Source organism: Mastigoproctus giganteus, chromosome 3 (assembly GCF_048544385.1).
Source record: "Mastigoproctus giganteus isolate SK-2022 chromosome 3, ASM4854438v1, whole genome shotgun sequence".
Lineage (NCBI taxonomy): Eukaryota > Metazoa > Arthropoda > Arachnida > Uropygi > Thelyphonidae > Mastigoproctus > Mastigoproctus giganteus.
The window spans coordinates 30,562,355-30,583,296 of record NC_143577.1 but is presented as its reverse complement, the minus strand read 5'-3'; the positions used below and the strand labels follow the sequence as shown (position 1 = coordinate 30,583,296).

Below are 20,942 nucleotides of genomic sequence, written 5' to 3'. Positions count from 1 at the left end.
ACAAGCTAAGGCAAATTAAGAGATGTTTCTGGCAAAGAACACAAACAACAGTAGCAAAGAATTCTATGTTTATATTAACAGTAGAAGAAAGGGGTTGAATCACATTGGGCCACTTGATATCAATGGTTTAACTGTTAATGACCCTACTCAGGTTGTTGACAAAATGAATTGATATTTTGCATCTACATTCACCCATGAGGATTCTTTAGGAAAGGAGATACCAGTAGTTTATCAAACTCTAATGAGAAGTTAAATAATTTTATTATAACTGAAAGAAAGTGGAAGAGAAATCATTCAAGTTAAACATAAAAAAGGTGCCTTGGATGAATGAGAGCTATCCAATTATATTAAGAGCAGGCAGGAAAGGAGGTAAGTGAACCCTTAGCCACAATTATGAGAGCATCCTTGGATTCATGGAGGTTCCTTATGGACTGGAGATGTGCAAATGTATCTCCAATTCACAAAGGGGATCAAATGGTGACATAAGTAATTACAGACCTGATTCATCTATGATGCTACTAAAACACTGACTCAAATCGATAAAATGCCTTTATTAAACAAAAATACACATACTGACTGTATAAATTGTATATTGCTGGGTGTATACGTGTATATATATATAGATTGTCGGATAACCTGCAACCATTATTGCTGAAGAAGGCGGCTGCTGCCGCCGAAATCTCCTGTTTTAGTGGTTTTTAGTAATTTTAAATATCTTTTTAGTGCTTTTAATTTTATATTTTATCGCATTTTATTCTTGTTATATACCATCTTATTTCATTTTAATTTTATTTTAATATACAGTTTAAACAGTCAGTATGTATATTTTTGTTTAATAAAGGCATTTTTATCGATTTGAGTCAGTGTTTTAGTAGCATCATAGATGAATCATAAGAGTTCCTGACTCCGGAGGCCTCTTCAATGAATTACAGACCTGTTATCTTAATGTCTGTTCCAGAAAAAATAAGGGAGTCATTGGTTAAAGAAGTAATGTAGGACCATCTAGAGAGAAATACAATTATACTGTAGTCAACACCATGAATTTGTTATGGGTCTTCTCTGACCAATCTGAATGAATATTATGACGGCAGTAACAAAGAAATTGGATGCAAAACAGGATTTTGATATTATATACTTGGATTTCAGGAAGGCTCTTGATACTGTTGCACATAAAAGACTGCCATACCAACTGGAGCAACATGGCATTAAGGGCAAATCACTGCTATGGATAAAGGAATGGTTGAGTAGCAGAAAACAGAGAGAGATTATCAATGGGCACTGCTCATTATATACTAATGTTATTAGCAACTTCCCCATGGTTCAGTGCTGGGCCCATTGTCTTTTTCAATATTTATTAATGATACTGATAAAGATATATCAGGCTTAATATCTAAGTTTGCAAATGATACAAAGGTTAGCAGGATCTTTAATGACAGTAATCAAGGTAAGCTACTGCAACAAGATCTAGGAAAATTGGGTCGATGGGCTAAGAAATGAGCAGTGCAGATGAGCTGCCAGAGCAGGTCATGGAGTTTTGTCAATGATATATAGAGATTTTTCTAGCAGAGACAAGGAGGTGATTATCCCTTTGTATAAGGAAATGGTCAGGCCACACCTTGAGTACTGTATACAGGTCTGGAGGCCTCATTTTAGGAAGGATATAGAGTTGCTAGAATGAGTACAGAGAAGGGCAACAAGATTGGTGAGAGGAACAAAGAGGTGTGCTTACAAAGAAAGGCTTAAGTTCTGCAAGTTGCAGCATCTGGAGACTAGGCACCTGCAAGGTGATCTGATCGAGGTGTATAAGGCCTTGAATGGTTTGAGCAGGCTCAATGCTGACGGGATACTTCCGCTTGATCAGATTAAGAACCTGAGGGGGCATAGATTCAAATTGAGGAAAGACAGTTGTAGAACAGATGTGAAGAAGTTTGCCTTTAGCCAGCAGGTAGTTGATTGCTGGAAAAGATTTCCATCTGTTGTTGTGGAAGTTGATAGCTTAAATAAATTTAAGGCTGAACTAGACAAACATTTGGCGTGACTGGATGGGTGAAATGGGAAGGGGTTTTTTTTTTTTTTTTGTTTTTGTTTTTTTGGCTGATGCTGTATAAGCTTGCTTTCTTGCATCATATGCCTCAACTAATGCTAATGCTAAAAATGGCAGTTGAAGTTAACACTGACAAATACGAGGTACTTGCATTTGGATAACAGTAATACCAGGTTAACATACCAACTTTGTGGTATTACACTCACCATAGTGAAAAAGATCTGGAAATAATTATGCAGTGAAATATAAAGTTCTCTGAACAATGCAAACAGGCTGCCAGGACAGCTCATGGAGTCAATGATATACAGGAACTTTGCTAGCAGGATAAGGAAATGATTATCTCTTTGTACAAGGCCATGGTTAGGCTGCAACTTGGGTACCGTATAGAGGTCTGGAGATCTCATTTTAGGAAAGATATAGATCTGCTGGAACATGTGAAGAGAAGGGCAACATGGTTGATGAAGAGATCAAAAGGGTGCTCTTACCAAGAAAAGATTCAGTTCTGCAAATTGAAAAGTCTGGAGAATAGGCACCTGCAAGGAGCTACAAGCACCTGCAAGACTGAATTGTGGTAGTCTACTTAATTAAAACAAAAATTTCTTGAGTTGTGTTATTAATTGCCAAAAACCATTTTAAGATAGCTGCTAAAATAATGAAATTATTAAGGCTTGTAATGTGGTGAATAATTTATGGACACCATGTATATGTATGTTAAAAATGTACGTATGCATTCTCTGATGAAATGGAACAGTTACAAATCCACAAATAAAAAAACAGATTTAAATAATTATACATTTCAATTTATTTGTTAATATCTACACATGTGTGGATATTAGCCAGTGTATCAGCATCAACTTCCCAATGCTACAATAAACTTTCTCCCACAATAGCCTTTATCAGCTAATTTTAACCATTATGATATTCTTAAAATCATATCTCACACAAAAAAATTGTAAGTTTCTGTTATATTCTTTAATTTTTAATAAGATTATCAAAACTACAAATAAACTCAATTAAATATTATATTACCTTAATAATATCTGAAGCAAAATGTTCTTGATTTATGAGTTCCATTCCTGTATTGTCCAATGCAACGATTGCATTACTATGAGCTGCCACTTCTGCTTCAAAGGCTTGATGTTTTTGTATTTTTGCCTGAAAACAAAAAAAAAATTTAGTTTCTTGAGGTTTAAATGAATTGTTACTAATTGTACATGTTAGTGCAAATGCATCGTATTAGTACACAGCTAATGAATTAGCACAGATATGCAAAGGCAGCATCATTTAATTTATATCTCATATTGTGAATACCTTCACAACGAGTTGCCATGAAATTGCACTACTTCAAATAAGTAACGCTTCACCAAAGGAGAAGACTGTTGTTACTTATTCTCAGCGGGTACTACTACCCAGACAGCACCGTTTCAGGGCTATCTGGCCCTTCTTCGGTGAGTGGGTAAGTACCCTAGTGATGCAATGATGCCAAAACAGTTATGAAGTATAACTCCGCAATATGAGAGATGCCTGATGGTATATAATATAAATTAAGACTGAAATGTGATAAGGGCTTTTAGCCTCAGACTGCGAGGGATTTAGACAACGTACAAGGTAGTGCAAACGCATCATATTAGTATGCAGCTAAACTCTGAATTAGCACAAATATGCAAAGGCGGCATCATTTAAATTATATCTCATATTTAAATTATATCTCATCATTTAAATTGATGCCACCTTTGGATATTTGTGCAAATTCAGAGTTTAGCTGCACACTAATATGATGCATTTGCAATAACTTGTACATTGTCTAAATTCCTCACAGCCTGAGGCTAAAGCCCTTATCACATTTCAGTCTTAATTTATATTATACACCATCAGGCATCTCTCATTTGGTGGAGTTATACTTCATAACTGTTTTGTCATCATTGCATCACTAGGGTACCTACCTACCCACCGAAGAAGGGCCAAATAGCCCTGAAACGGTACCAGGGGGAGCGTAATGATGTCTGGAGTTTCCAAAAATAGGTAACAGTCTTCCCCACTGGGAAAGCGTTGCCTATTCGAGGAGTTTATGAGTTTTTGAGTGGTGTGAGTTGAAAGAGTTACTGTCTCTTTCATTCTTCTACACTGATTCTTTTCCTCTTCCACTCCTACTATTACTTTCCCTCTACTTTTTTGCTTTTCTAAGTCTAATAGGGACAAGTGGATAGTAGAGTTATTATCCCACACATATACAAAATAGCCCTGAAATGTTGCTGTCTAGGTGGTGGTACCCGCTGAAAATAAGTAACAACAGTCTTCTCCTTTTAAGAATCTGCAGATAAAGGAACCACTAGGTGGCAGTGATCACAGTGTGCTGAAGTGGGATTTACTCAAAGAGGTAACTACCATCAGGAGTAAAGGGAAGGGATTTTGCTTTCGTAAAGGAGACTACGATGGTCTGAGACAGTATTTAAATTCTATACAGTGGGACCAACTGATGGTGTTACCAACAGCAAATTCAAAATGGAAAGCATTCAAAGAATCTATCTTGGAAGCTACTAGGCTTTACACACCAACTAAGAAATATCGTTCAAGTTTTAGACCTAAATGGATGTCAGATGAACTAATGAAACATATGGCAGAGAAGAAAAATGCATAGGATACATATAAATTAATGGGTGACATGGAAGCCTATGATAGACATAAGCTGGTCGGTAACCAAGTCACAAAGGAGATTAGGCAGGCATAGGCAGATTATGTTGTTGTTGTTGTTATTTGGTTTTTAGGAGCATTAGCAACTAAGGCCATATTGCTCCGGGGATATGCGGTGGTCATTTCTGACCTTTCCGCATCCTCCGTATTTGGTGGTCACGGGCTCGAACCCCGGTCTAATCAAGAAGCGTGTGCTACACACTGCTGCTCTTGCTCACCTGGCTACAGAGGCGCCCAGGCAGATTATGAGAAATCCTTGGCAAAGGATGCAAAGAAAAACAGAAAAACGTTCTTTACCTATGTAAACTCTAGAAGGAAAGGGATGAATCAGATTGGTCCACTGGATATTGATGGTTCAACTGTTGATGATCCTGCTCAGGTGGCTAACAAACTAAATGAGTATTTTGCATCTACATTCATACATGAGGAGTTATTCAGGAAGGGGTATGCCAGAGGTGAAGTAAACTCTGGCAGTGAGCTAGATGATTTTGTAATAACTGAGAGAAAAGTGGAGGAGAAATTGTTGAGGATAAACATAAAAAAAGGCACCCGGGGTGGATGGGATCTATCCAGTTATATTAAAGGAGACATCAAAGGAAGTAAGCAAACCCTTAGCCATAATTATGAGAGCTTCTTTGGACTCAGGGGAGGTGCCCATAGAATAGAGATGTGCAAATATGACCCCAATTCACAAAGGAGGATCAAAGGCTGACACAATTATAGACCTGTGAGTTTAACTTCTGTTCTAGGAAAATTAGTGGAGGCACTGGCTAAAGTAGCACTGCAGGATCATCTAGACAAGACTTCAGTTTTATCTCGGACACAGCATGGTTTTGTTAAGGGAAAGTCTTGCCTGACCAATTTGATTGGATACTATGATGCAGTCACAAAAGAACTGGACGCAAAGAATAACTTTGATATCATATATTTGGATCTTAGAAAGGCCTTTGATACTGTTGCACATGGAAGACTGCTGCACAAATTGGAGCAGTGTAGCATTGGAGACAAATTTCTGCTATGGATAAAGGGATGGTTCAGTGGGAGAAGACAGAGAGTGGTAATCAATGGACACTGCCCATCATGGACTAATGTTATTAGTGGAACCCCTCAGAGTTCAGTGTTGGTTCCATTGTTGTTTTCTGTATTTATAAATGATATTGATGATGGTACATCAAGCTTAATGTCCAAGTTTGCAGACGATACAAAGGTTGGCAGGATTGTTAAGGATACTACTAACAGTATGCTGCTGCAACAGGATCTGGAAAGGTTGAGCAGATGGGCTGAGAGGTGGCAAATGAAGTTTAACATTGACAAATGTAAAGTACTACATATGGGAAACAGCAACCCCAAAGCAACATATCAACTTTGTGGTACTACACTGACAGTGGTAGAGAATGAAACGGACTAGGGGGTAATTGTGCAGGCAGATATGAAGTTTTCTGAGCAGTGCAGATGGGCTGCAAGAGTAGCTCATGGTGTCTTGTCAATGATATACAGGAATTTTTCTGGCCAGGATAAGGAGGCGATTATTCCCTTGTATAAGGCAATGGTCTGGCCACACCTTGAGTACTGTATACAGGTCTGGAGGCCTCATTTCAAGAAGGATTTAGAGCTGCTGGAACGAGTACAGAGAAAGGCAACAAGATTAGTGAATGGAACAAAGGGCTGCTCTTATGAAGAAAGGTTTAAGTTTTGCAAATTACAGTGTCTGGAGACTGGGCACCGGCGAGGTGATCTGATAGAGGTGTATAAAGCCTTGAATGGTTTGAGCATGCTCAATGCTCATGAGATTCTTCCTCTTGCTCAGAATAATCACCTAAGAGGGCATAAATTCAAATTGAGGAAAGACAGATGTAGGATAGATCTGGAGAAATTTGCCTTTAGCCAGTGGGTAGTTGGTTGGTGGAACAGACTTCCATCCCTTGTGGAAGTTGATAGCCTAAATAAATTTAAGGCTCAGCTGGACAGGTATTTCGAACGAATGGAGGAGTAAAATGGGAGTGGTTTTTTTTTTTTTGGCTGATGCTGCCTAAGCTTGCTTTCTTGCATCATATGCCTCTACTAATGCTAATGCTTTGGTGAAGCGTTACTTATTCAATGTAGTGCAATATCATGGCAACTCGTGAAGGTATTCAAAATATGAGATATAATTTAAATGATGCTGCCTTTGCATATTTGTGCTAATTCAGAGTTTAGCTGCGTACTAATATGATGTGTTTGCACTAAGTTGTATGTTGTCTAAATCCCTCACTGCCTGAGGCTAAAGGTCTTATCACATTTTTCATTTATAATTATTATAAATTATTATTTACAATAATTATTACTTTAATTATAATTGTAATAATTATGATATATATTATAATTATAATTATTACTATTTATAATTATTACTTTAATTATAATTGTAATAATTATGATATATATTATGATTATAATTATTACTATTTATAATTATTACTTTTATTAATCGTAATTTTTATTCCCTAAAAAAGGTGGCATAAGTGAGAATTAATTTTCATATGGAAACAATGATATAACAGGTTGCACATTAGAATCTCAGATGGATTATATTATAATCTATAATATAACAGTATGTTCCCATCTAATATGCAAATTTTTATAGATATAAATATTAAATGCTTTAAACACAAACATTTACTATAATATTCCTTGAAGAATTATTTTCTTGAGCAATTATTGTATGAGTATAGCTGAATTGCCTACTAACTGCAAACTCTGATAATCAACTGTCACATGTACTACTTTTCCTTTACTTCTAATGTAAAGGTTTTTATGATACCATCACTTAAGCACTGACCTTTGCTTTTATTAGTCATTTTTAAGTTTGCAATATTAAAATTAAAACAAAAATTCCAAAGGTACATAGATGTTTAGCATTAAAGTACGTTGTGAACCAGACTGATTCAGTGATGCATGTTTCATTGTATGCAGAACTGAAAACTAAATTGCCTAGCACCATGCAAATCAGTCAATAATAACATATTTATAAGCCATTATAAGGAGAAAATAAAACTAAGAATACTTAATACACATAAGGATGAAACATTAAATTAAAAATTCCAAAAATAAATCAGGAAATAGACTGACTGGGTCATATGTTCCTTTATGTTCAGAATTAGAAGCAACTTGCATCAACAGCCTGTCCCAGATGTCACATGAATGGCAATTTGCTTGTGACATAAATGTCAATTAATGTAAATAGAACCAACATCAGTCAAGGCCTGCCTCTATCTTCTTTCTCAAAAGAAATCCACCTTTTCAGGTAAAATTTTTATTTCCATCCTCAGCAAAAGGATCATAGGAAAATTGGTGGATTAATATAAATGAACAAAGAAGAGCACAATTTATCTGCTTAAAATATATCATTTTTAAATATATTTAATGATTTTTATTATTTTAAATGAAATACTTACACTTTATTATATACTCATGTAGGACAAAAATTAAATTCTAAATTAGATATACCATACTAACCACTATGTAGCAACACAGCTTTGTAAATGTGTTGATTTATAAATTTTAGGTTCATAAATTGTAAATGGAATTGCTTATTTTAAGTTTTACTTTTCTGTAATTTAACCATTTTAATTTTTTTGGGAATTAAATATAAAATGAACCTGAAATGAATGAACTAGGAAAATATGTGAGTATCATTTAAGTGCCTCTCTTCATGATTCTCTTTATTTAATTTTATAATATAAAATATGTAAGACATATGTAATATACCTACATTGTTTGCTTAGATTTCTATAACATGTGGAGGCTGTAGTAATTTCACAGGCACCTCCAAACTAAGAAATGTGGTAAAATGCAAATAGTTAATAAGAAGATAAATTACATAATTTTTAAGAAAACTACAACAGTGTTCATAATAATGAATTTAAATGTAGGGTTCCAGAAAATGCACTTGCATATTAAATGCAAGTTTGTTAAGTCAGCCTTCCATGCAAGCTCATTCACACTTCAGCATTTGATCAAACTGGCAATTTTAGGATTGTTGATCAGTGCTTAATTCACCATGTTTAGCCATGCAAAGAAACATATCACAGTTTCCTAGCTTTTTAACTGTAATCTATAATGTTAGGTGGATAAAAGTCTAAAATAATAGGTATAGTCAGACCAGGTCAGAGCCTGCCCTGATGCCAATTTCAAATAATCAAGTTCACTTGGAAAGATTCTTCCAACCCAAAATACTTTCAGTTATCCTAGCTCTGGATATCCATTACTATCCACTGCAAACCTTAAGAGGTCACACCCCTGGGTTTGACTTCGTAACACCACCACAAACGTAAAGATGATCCTTCTCCATTTAGTGAAAGGAGGCTGTCTGCCATTATTGATTATTAATTTGTCATTTTTATGGTTAACTTTTGGTATCAATTTTTATTATTTGTTTTTCCCTCCAATTTTAAGCTCGTTTCTATTGTTTACATTGTTAAACTGCTGGCATGTCTGCAGCTGGATTGTATGCTATATATTAATAATACTAGTATCAGTGAAGATCATTTATAATTCCTTTATAACTTAGAATTACACATAAATCTACTTACTTGAAGATTAGTGGAATCCTTATAACTTTCATCAGAAGCTGCCTGCAGTTTTTCGTTGATCCATGATTCCAGTTCGTCTGCATCTCTCTTGAAATACTGGAAACGTCGAGAGTCTTCGAGTTTGTCTCGTTTAGCACGGGCCTCAACCTTAAACTGAGCATAACGACCTAATACTTGATCTCTTCTTTCCTGAATATCATCTACTGTTTCGAGAACCTTAACGTCTTTTGGTTGAAGATCCATGTCTAAATTTTAGTTTTCCTTTCTTAATACAAAAGAAACAAAAAAAGTCTGCTTTCAACTTTTAACATAAGTTTGATATAATTCTTAAAGAAAGAATCATGTTGCAATAAAAGAATAAAATATTTTAAAATGTATTATTGTAAAAATACTAATATTGATAAAAGCCAATCAATACAGTAGTAATGTGTATTATAACATAATGTTGTGTCATGATTGTCCACTTAGCATAAGACAGATAGGACAGGACAGGGTGGGAGGGTTATAAGCTTTATTAAGAAGCACACAGACTCTAAGGCAGTGCCCCCCACTTGAGGTGGGTGAGCAGTGTAATGTTGTTAATTTGGTGTGACAAGAAGAATCTATGGAAAATAAAAATGAGAGTACTAGTATATCATACACCAAATTACTAAGATGAGTATAATGAATAACTATACAGACAAACAGAATGGGCCAGTATATCAGAATGTCTTATAATGAGCCATTTTAACTTCCCAGATGTTGACTGGAAGTTGTTGGTTGGTCACCCACACAATAGCAGAACCTTTTTTTTTTTTTTTTGTTACCTCTCTGACGTGTTGCATGTTTCCTACACCATGAAGGTAAAAAAAGAGAGTAATGCTCTTGATGTGACCATCAGCAATGACTCTTCATTCATGAAGAATCTCCATATAAAGGAACCACTGGGTAATAGTGTATTGGAGGATATAACTACTGCCAAACGTAAAGAGAAGGGGTTTTGCTTTTATAAAGATGACTACAATGGTCTTAGGCAGATTTTAAATTCTTTTCAGTGGATCAACTGATAATCATACCAACTGCAAATAAAAAATAACATTTCTGTTTCTACTATGTGATCATCTCAGAAGGACAGAGAAAATCCAAGAACGTCACCATAATTAAGTCATGTGGGCTTGAACCACAGTCACTCAAATACATACCCTTGTGCTTGAGCACTCAAACAGAACTAATCATAGAAGCTACTAGGCTTTTTATACCAACTAAGAGATACTATTCATGGTTTAGACCTAAATGGATGTCCAATGAACTGATGAGACTAAAGGTAGAGAAATAAAATGCATGGGATGATGAAAAATTATCACAAGATTACAGAAACCTTACAGTAAATTTAAACTAGTATGGTCAAGTCACACAGTGAGTTAGGTAAGATAACACAGATTACATATGATCCTGTCAGGTTGTTGACAAACTGAATAATAAATTTTGTATCTACAGTCATGAATGAAGTGTTTACAGATTGGAATACCACGTGTATATCAAGTTATAACTGGGAGCTAAATGATTTTGTGATAACTGAGAGGAGAGTGAAGAAAAATTGTTGACATTAAAAGTGAATAATGCACCTAGGACTGATGAAATCTATCTAATTATATTAAAAGCAGCAGCAAAAGAAGTAAGCAAACCATTAGTCATCATTATGAAAGCATCTTTCAGTTCAGGGGAGGTTCTGCACAGTGGAGATGTACAAATCCACTATTCACAAAAGGGAACCAGAGGGAAAAGTGGGTAATTATAGATCTATAAGCATGACTCCTGTTAGAGGGAAAATTATGCAGTTTGTGTATAAAGAGGTAATGTAGGATCATCTTAACAATAATGCAATTATATGACAATCACAGCATGGATTTGTCACGGGACGATCTCGCCTGACCAATCTGATCAGATATCATGATGCAGGAACAAAGAAAATGGATGCCAAAAATAATTTCAAGAGCATATACTTAGAATTAGATTTCAGTAACATGTTTGATACTGTTCCACTTGAAAGACTACTGTACACTGGAGCAGTGTGGCATAAGGGACAAGTTACTGCTGCAGATAAAGAGATGGCTGAGTTAAAGAAGATAAAAAGCAGTTATTAATGTTCACTGCTCTTCTTCACCTAATGTTATTAGTCAGGTCACTCAGAGTTCAGTTCTGGGCCACCTTATTGTTTTCAATAATAATTAATGATATCGATGACGGTACATCAAGTTTAATGTCTAAGTTTACTTAATGATACAAAGGTTTGAAGGGTGCTTAACAACAGGACTCAGGGCATGACACTGCCACAAGACTGAGAGAAATTAGGTAAATGGGCTAAGAGCCCATCTGCCTAGGTAGCAACTGAAGTTTAATGTTAATAAATGCAAAGCACTGCATATGGGTAGCAGTAATCCCAGAATAACAACCCATTGGGTGGCACGACACTGAAGGTAGTACAGCCTAACACGAAATTCTCTGAGCAGTGCAGATAGGTTGCTAGGCAGCTCATGGAGTTCTGTGAATACACAGTAATTTTTTCAGAGGGGACAAGAAGATTATTATCCTGCTGTATAGGATAATGGCTAGGACACACACCTTGAGTACTGCATACAGGTCTAGAATCCTCCTTTTAGGAAGGATGTAGATCTATGGAATGGCTGCAGAAAAAAACAAGGTTGGTCAGGGACACAAATGAGTGCTCTCACAAAAAGACTTCAGTTCTACAAATTGCACCACCTGTGAAGAGACCTAATTGAAGCATTAAAGGCTTTAAATAGATTAAGTAAACTAAATTCTGATGGCATCCTTACTCTTTCTCAGATGACACACATAAATGCACATACATTTAAACTGAAAAGAAGTGTCACAGGAGAGATATCCGAAAATTTGCATTCAGCCAGAGAGTAATTGATGGTTGGAGAAAACTTCCATCTGAAAATAATTTAAGTTACTGCTACTAATAATAATAATAATTATTATTATTATTATTATTATAATTATTATAAATTTTTCTCCTTTATGGAATTTTTTCCAAAACCATGATGGGTACTGGTACCAAGTGCATGGGGTGGTTGGTTATGTTCAGTTATTATTGTTATTATGGAACTGATATTCACATGACACTTGAATCAAGTGGAGACTGAACTTCAGCAAAGACTGGTAATTCTGCAACAACCAAATTCTCTGCTTTTACTGCCACCCTACTTATTGGAGGCTTAAAATGACGAAATCCATGTTTAGTCCCCAGGGCAAAGCTCCTGCAAACCCCCATCTCTTCCATCATACAGTATGATTGATGCCTTTTGAGGTTATGATGGTCATCATGACGAAATCCAATCTTCCTTGCATTTTGAGGGTTCAAGTCTAAAATGGTGTTTGCAGGCTGCTGGCCACTAGATAGTCCACCAGACCAAACCTATTGGTAACTCACTAGGAGGCATCCAGTTTTCTCTCTGATCACACACTGCAGGTGATAGTAGATGGCGCTCTGTCTTCTAACTTCTCCACTAATGCTGGTGTTCCCCAGGGTTCAGTTCTTTCTCCCACTCTTTTCCTCTTGTATTATTATTAGCCATATGGTGCAAGGAAGCCTGAGGCTTATGCTGCACCAGGGAAAAAAAAAAAAAAATCCCGAATTACCGAGAGACAGAGAGTCAAAAGTAGAAGGGAATCACCAAGAAAGAGAAGAATGATGATATCCAGCTCAGGACCCTGGGTGTGCCAAGCCCATACTCACCAGATGTGAGCCCCCGGGGTTATTAATGACCTTCTTCCATTGACTGGAAATCCTATCCACAGTTTTGCCAATGATAACATATTATATTCCACCTTCCAGTTTAAGAAATTTTGCCCTGCACAAACAGCTTCAACTTCTCGAATGTCCATTATCAATTCCTTAAATGCTGGCCTTCAGGTAATTTTCCAGTGGGACAAAGATAGCTTAGTTCATTTCAATCCTTCTAAAACTCAGTCCTGTCTTATATCTCGCAAAGAGATTTCTTGTGCTCTCATGGTTATTGGTGACACTCAAATTTCTAGACAAGATCACATATCTCTATTAGAGATTACCCTAACTTCTGAAGTCAGCACTAGTTGTTGGCCTGTGGATGATTTCTTTTAGCACAGTTCAAGTCCCATCAATGATGCAAGGGACTTTTATGGACTATTTTCACAAAATTGCAGAGTTGATCAGTCTCAAACATGGGATGCATAGTTTTTTATCTCCTGAAAACTGTTTTTTGTCCAGCAGACTGGACAAAAAAAAACACAAAATTTTATATTCCTCATAGCCTTAGTTGCTTTGGTGCTTAACACACAATTAATCTACATCTTTTAGATGAAAATTTCAGTATCTCAGTCTGCCATACTCACCACTTGAATCCAGACTGCTCTTGTGTGGAGAAGTCTGGATTCAATTTCTGCTGATAACTGGATGAATTTCTAAGTTCCTCTTTCAACTGAGGCTGTAGTTAGCTGATCCCAGGCAAAATGAGTAGACCCCCTTCCTATAAGTTATTCCAGATTTTTAGCCCATGCAGTATGCAAACTGAACTTGAACCCACACACTCCAAGGCAGAGTAATGAAGTGAATCAAAGTTATTTCAGTTTCTGGGTAGTTTGCGTTAAGTATCAAGACAACTAAGGAATACTGCCAAATTGTTAAACATTTGTGGTCATCCACATGCATTTGAGGGAAAGTGGCTTACATCAATTCCAGCCAAAATATTGCAATTGCATTGTACAGCAGGTCATACTGTAATTCAAGCAATCTTCATGAAGGATGATACATGGAATAGTTATGCTTATATGCCTTCCCTTTATTGCATTTTATCACTGGTGCTGTAAGATGAATAGAGGCACCACCCTCAATGTGAGTTTCTTTTTGTTTGCAAATAAAACCTTAATTGGAATGCCACGTGTAAACCAAGTTATAACTGGAAGCTAAATGATTTTGTGATAACTGAGAGGGGCCTAGAAGTTATTATTATGAGCGAGAGAGACACACACACACACAGAGATTGGCAGATATTTTGAAAAAAGGCCTTTTCCAAAAAAATGCAGAAAATAATAAAAAAAAATAGCATAACATCTCATTATATATATATATATATTAAAAATATAACCATTTTATTTATTCAAAGAAATAAAAATATTAACATTTCATATTATCATATTAACTTCTCTATAAATGCTCTAAAAATGGTTATTCAATGTCAAAACCTGTTGTCAAGAGCCAAAATTTTGTTCGTTGAAATAACAGCCTATAGTGTTTCTAATATTAGAAACACTCTAGACTGGCATTCCAATATATCATCTGATTTTGAACAATATGTTATCTGATTTAAACATATAATACATTACCCGATTTCATTTTCAGACATATTGTTATTTATTAAACTTTGACTAACTTTTGTTTTGCTGGTGTATATATACATACATAAATTCTTGTAGCACTTTCATTGCTATTATGAACATTAACCTTTTATATATCTTGATAATTCCAAGGAATTTGATGCAACAAAAAAAATTTTCAGGGGTGGTTTCTACGGACTGGAGATACAAATATATCCCCAATTCATAAAGGGAGATCAAAAGGCAACATGAGTAATTACAGACCTGTTAGCTTAACGTCTGTTCCAGGGAAAATAATGGAATCTCTGGTTAAAGAAGTAATGCAGGACCATTTGGATGGGCATGCAATTATACTGCAATCATAGCATCGATTTGTCAAGGGGCAGTCTTGTCTGACCAATCTGATAGGCTACTTTGCATCATATACTTGGATTTCAGGAAGGCTTTTGATACTGTTGCACGTAAAAAGACTGCTGTACAAACTAGAGCAATGTGGGATTAAAGGCAAGTTACTGCTATGGATAAAGGAATTATTAATCTGAAGTATTTTTGGAGCGAATGAATGGGTGAAATGGGGCAGGGTTTTTTTTTTTTTTTTTTTGGCTGATACTGTATAAGCTTGCTTTCTTGCATCATAGGCTCTACTAATACTAATGCTACTCGTCATAGACTAATGTAATCAGTGAAGTTTCCCAGGGTTCATTGTTGTTTTCAATATCATCAGATTTTATGGAAGAGTTGTAGCTTACAAACCAAATATCATGGCACACAATGCATGGTGTTAACTTACTTGATACACAACCCACAGTAATACCATTGTATAAGGCAAAGGTGAGACGATACATGGAATACTGTGTCCAGGTATGGAAACCACACCTAAAAAAAAAGACATTGAGCTTCTTGAAAGGGTCCAAGGATGGGTAATGTGCGATTGGCAAAAGGATATCCATGTGAGGAAAGACTTCAAATATGTCAGCTGCAGAGCTTGGAAACTAAAACCATAAGAGGTGTTTAAGGCTCTGAGAAGTGAAAGCAAAATGAATAAGGGTGAAATTTTCACTATTATAAATAAATTCAAATTATGGAGAGGATATGTTTAGACTGGATTGCAGGAAGTTTTCTTTAATCCGGCAAGTTGTTAATTATTGGAGTAAATTGCCTCCATGGTAGTTGAGTCTGACAGCTTGGGAAAATTCAAGCTCAGCTAGATAGATAAGTGGTTTATTAATTTTTTTTGGATTAAGCAGCAAAAGCCTATGGCTTCCTTGCACCTTGGCAAATAAATAGTAATGCTAGTCTGCTAATACTAATGCTAAATAATTGGTCACTGGGGTGTTGTAAAGCTATATTATGGAGTGACAGATCTGGTCTGATGGCCATGTTTGGATCTAGAAAATGCCTAGAGAACATTATTTACCAGAATATGTCATCCCTAGTGTGAAAATTGGGAAAGTTCAATCAGTGTCTGAGATTGTTTCTTGTTTGGGCTTGAATCATTAGTCATCATTCCTAAAAAAATGAATGTCATGCAATACTTTGATATTCTGGGAAATTTTGCTGTTCTTACACTATGGTAGCAGTACAGGATAGCCTTTTTTTTGTTTCAGCATGACGGTGCACCATTTCATACTGCAGCCTATAGTGATTTGGTTTAACGCAAGGACATGTAAAAGCTTCACCAGACCACCTACAACTCCAACCTTAACCACAGTAATCATCTTTGGGACTAACTTAGAAATCAGCTTTGTGTCAGGCTAACACACCGGCAATCAGTACTTAAATTGCCTTTGTTAAAGGAGGAATGGACCAGAATAGTGCCTTCTGGATTATCAAAAATTGATTTGGTATCTACTGATGAGGACATTAAGACGTGTCTTAATGTCCTCAAAAATCTCAATATTAAATATTGTATCAATAAAGGTTCTTTAAAACATTGTTTTAAAGGAGGCATTCAGTTATTTTTTGACAATATAGTGTACATACAAGTACAAGGTTTCATAACATGTGGGCCTCAGGATTTATTCAGGACCTCAAAACAATGAAAAAAGTTAACATAAATGGGTGCCAGATTTTGAATGGTTATATGGTATGGCTGTTTCAATTTTAAAAAATGGGTATAGAGGTTTCAATGGTAAAAAATAATAACAATAATAATAAAATAAAAAAACAAATAAGAATAAGCGAACACATACAAAGTATGAATAAATATTGCTTATTCTTATTTATTATTTTTCACCACCAAAAGACCCTATATCTATAACCATTTTTTTTTAATTTTTTTATTATTACTTTTATTATTTTATATTATAATGTTTATGATTTTAATTATTTTATGATATTATTTGAATGAAATTAACTTTAAAAATTCAAGGATAAGGATTAATGATAAGGATTCATAAAATATTTCCTAATCAATAAATAAAGCAAATAGTTTCATTTTTTTGCATAAATAATTTAACCTATTTTTATTTTTAAAAATTAACTAAAAGTAACTAAATTTTAATTAACTTATTTTAATTTAATTAAACATTTTGATTACTTAACATGTTTTAAGTAATTAAATTAAAATAGTAATTTAATTAAATAGATTTTAATGAATATTTATTAATTTTTAATAATTGCTTATTATTTTTTAATAATTATTTAATAATTTAATAGACACATGCCAATAACCCAACGATTTTAAATGGTTGGGTTATTGGAATGTTTTCTGTAAAGCTTTTTCCCAGCCTGTTTCAATATACTGGACCATTTTTTGCCTATAAAAAAAAAGTTAAATGGAATGCAGTGTTGTTGTTTAACCTGTTGTTATTATTATTATTAGCCATATGGTGCAAGGAAGCCTGAGGCTTATACTGCACCAGCCAAAAAAAAAAAAAAAATTCTGAATTACCCCAAAAGAGAGAGAGAGAGAGAGAGAGAGAGAAGTAGAAGGGAGACCAAGAAAGAGAAGAATGATGATATCCAGCTCGAACTTAATTGTTTTTATTATTATTAACTTTAAGTTACACCACCAGTAAGAATTCAATAATACTGACTCATGAAAGAATTAATTCCGCTTAAATTACTTTTATTCTAAAAATAAATTATGAGTTAGACAAATAAAATTAAAAATGAAACTTTACAATCACATCAATATGTAAAACAGATTTCAAATGATTTTATGCTGACTTAATAGTAATGGAGCGGAAAAAAAAGCTGAGGGAAAAAATGCGAATTGGATCTGGTACTTTTTTCAAAAAAAAATTGCCAAAGAGTACTATGGAGGAGGGAATACGGATTGTCGTTACCGTAGTGTGGGTACCAACGATCGTATGCAGACGACACATTGGATGGTCGAACTCGTATGCAGACGACACATTGGATGGTCGAACTCGTATGCAGACGACACATTGGATGATCGAGCCCATACGTGGTCACAAAAAAAAAAAAATGCACGGTCCATTGTTTACTGCGCTGAATAATTACATTAAATATGCAAATTTGTAAGTGTAATAATATGTATTATATATGTAAAGGCATAAATACGAATAATTAGTGTTCAAAACAACCAAAAAAAAAAAAAAAAAAAAGAAAGAAACAATGGTTCCTAGCCTACTCTAGACCGATATGGTGGTTTTTAACCAGTGATTGAAATTAAAAATTTAACGGAACGCTTGTTAATAAACTATCAAGTGGGTACATGACATTACCGATTAACCCCAGGGGCTCACATCTGGTGAGTATGGGCTTGGCACGCCCAGGGTCCTGAGCTGGAATCATCATTCTTCTCTTTCTTGGTGATTCCTTTCTACTTTCTCTCTCAGGGTAACTCGGAATTTTTTTTTTTTTTTTTTTTTTTTGGCTGGTGAAGCATAGCCTCAGGCTTCCTTACATCATATGGTTTATAATAATAATAATATGAACGACGAACCGGAACGCCGTTTAACTGCGTTCCGGTCCGTTCCGAGCCATGACCTACTGAATCGAATTCAAAATTTCAATTTCACGAAACCATATCCACGATCAGATCTGGGAAAGTTGGGTACGCCAACTTTATACGATCCGAATATGATAATACATCTATTAACTTTAGTCGAGCAAGTTAAATGAAAATAATATTCAAGCATTTTAACTTTTAATGCTTTCTTCGGCGTCATGCAGAAAATAACGTGTCCCAATTAGCAAACGATTTCACAAGCGCACCTTCCACACATGTACAACGAGCCTCTTACATGTACAGAACAAAACGCATTATAAATCTATTAGATAAGTATATTTTCTACCATAAAATATTAGTTACGTCTTGCCTCCACAACGTAGATGAAACTTTATTCCAAAAATCAATTATTCTTTAGCAAAAGTCAAATTCCAACAAATGTGTTCTGCAATCATCCTTTTTTCGATAGCAGTACAATGCTGTTCCTGTAGACTTATCTTCCTCTATAAATGTTTGTTACATCAAATTTAGTGATATTATAGTAAATTAAGAAATATTAACATCACTCTTTTTTTTAATCAAGAGGAGTATATCAAATTCCAAATATTTATTTTCGCGCCCATTTCTATTACCTAAAACAAAACTGAAAATTCTAAAAAAAAAAAAAAAATAACCATTTCTGTAAAAAAAAAAAAAAATTGAAAATAATTTAATCATTTTACCATTTCCTTAAAAAAATTTAACGTCGGGAGTTACAATTCTTTTTTCATTTTCTTCGCAACTATTTTTAAAATAACGTAAGAGAATAACTTTAGTATAAAAAATCCAGCGTTAATAAGAGTGCCCCAAAAGTCGTTATCTATTAGGCTAAATTTCAAAAAAAACGTTTTAAAGGAAATATTATCCGTATATTTGTGTCTGGAAAGAACAAATAATAATTAATAAATTAAGAAAAGTTGTAGAACAATGTTTATTTAGTACGAATATTTATTTAGTTTATTTAGCCTATATTTAGTACAAAAATATGCGTATGTATAATCATGTCATTTGGGCATTTTTATGAAATTCATCTCATTTAGCCAAATAGATAGTAACTTTTGGAACACCCAGTATAATAGGCAAAATATGTTAACACAAACAGCAATTGCACGTGTTTGTTTATTTGTTCTCTTTTGCAAGCGGTTTTTTTTTTTCCCCCCGGAAAGTGTATTCGTTATTACACATGTAATGTAACCACTTCGAAAGAGGTTACATTACATCTCTTCTATCTCCTTTAAAGTACAAATTATAACCGGGAATTACAAAGGATCTGAAAAAGAAAAAAAAACATACAGTCATGAAAGCCCCTAAATAAACTGTCGTGGAGACCATCACCTAGTTTCGCTACTAAATACAGAAAGTGGGTAAATAATCGTACTTCAATTTCCTGTTAAATTAATCACTATTAATTCGCTATTGTGCCTTTCCATTTCTTTTTGTCTTCTTTTCGGCATCGAAAAGGAAACAAAAGGTTTGCAGAATAATCCCTCATCACAATAAAACTCTTTAAATTCGATGTCAGTACATTAAAATAACGATGTTGAAATATCCACAGTGTGTTAAACATCTACGTGTGTGTGTGTGTGTGTGTGTGTGTGTGCTAATACAAACTTTGATTATGGCTTTTTGGAACAGTTCATATCTCCAAGCACAAATAATAAAACTGATAATGGTTATCGAATCATAGTACTAATTAAAACTTAAAAGCAAAATGAAAGGGAAAAAAATGTCACCTTTACAATGAATTACAAATGAATCGACCAACGCCCTGAAGCATCTACAGTAATTCACAGCCGCTTCGAAACTATAATGTATCGTGCTATTTCTACATCCTATCAGCTTGGCACTCGTGTGGTTCTCTACCGGTAAGCGGAGGCAGAGATGCTGAACTAATGACGTCACTGACCAAACATACAGCACAAGCCTGGCGGATAGTATGGGTTCCTGTTAGGAGCGTCTTATCACAGTGGCTTCCTGCTCAGTGTACAATGATTGGCACTATCGCCTGCACAACGTTCCGAAGCGTTATCGCTTTTGTGAAAGAATAAGAGCTCAACAGAAATACCTTATCGAGCAATGAGAGAGAGAGAGGGAGAAAAGCGAAACTACAGACAACAAGAAGCTATCCAGGTGCAACAAGTACTGACTGTCTGTGTGTTACTTGCTGTTCCGTTGGTCGTTGGGAACAGCAAATCAACAAAGCGAGACTCTTTATCGTGGAACAGAAAGCTGCTGGTTACAACAGAAATGTGAAACGTTAAGAAATCTAGAAATTAGTATAACAAAACAAAAACATCCTAACTATTTCTATTTGTAGTAA

General features: G+C 34.9%; 1 protein-coding gene across 2 annotated transcripts in view; it reads right to left on the bottom strand.

Annotated features, from left to right (window-relative positions):
- The window catches only part of LOC150087841 (spectrin alpha chain-like), a 455,664-nt gene extending 435,047 nt beyond the window's left edge, over positions 1-20,617 (bottom strand). For both annotated transcript variants that reach the window (XM_090369231.1, XM_090369232.1), the window contains exons 1-3: positions 20,356-20,617; positions 9,307-9,571; positions 3,074-3,199 (exon numbers count right to left, since the gene is read on the bottom strand). In XM_090369231.1, coding sequence (XP_090225357.1) covers positions 3,074-3,199; positions 9,307-9,549 — 369 coding nt within the window. In that variant the 5' untranslated portion in view covers positions 9,550-9,571; positions 20,356-20,617. The remainder of the gene's footprint in view (positions 1-3,073; positions 3,200-9,306; positions 9,572-20,355) is intronic.
- Between the last annotated feature and the right edge of the window lie 325 nt (positions 20,618-20,942).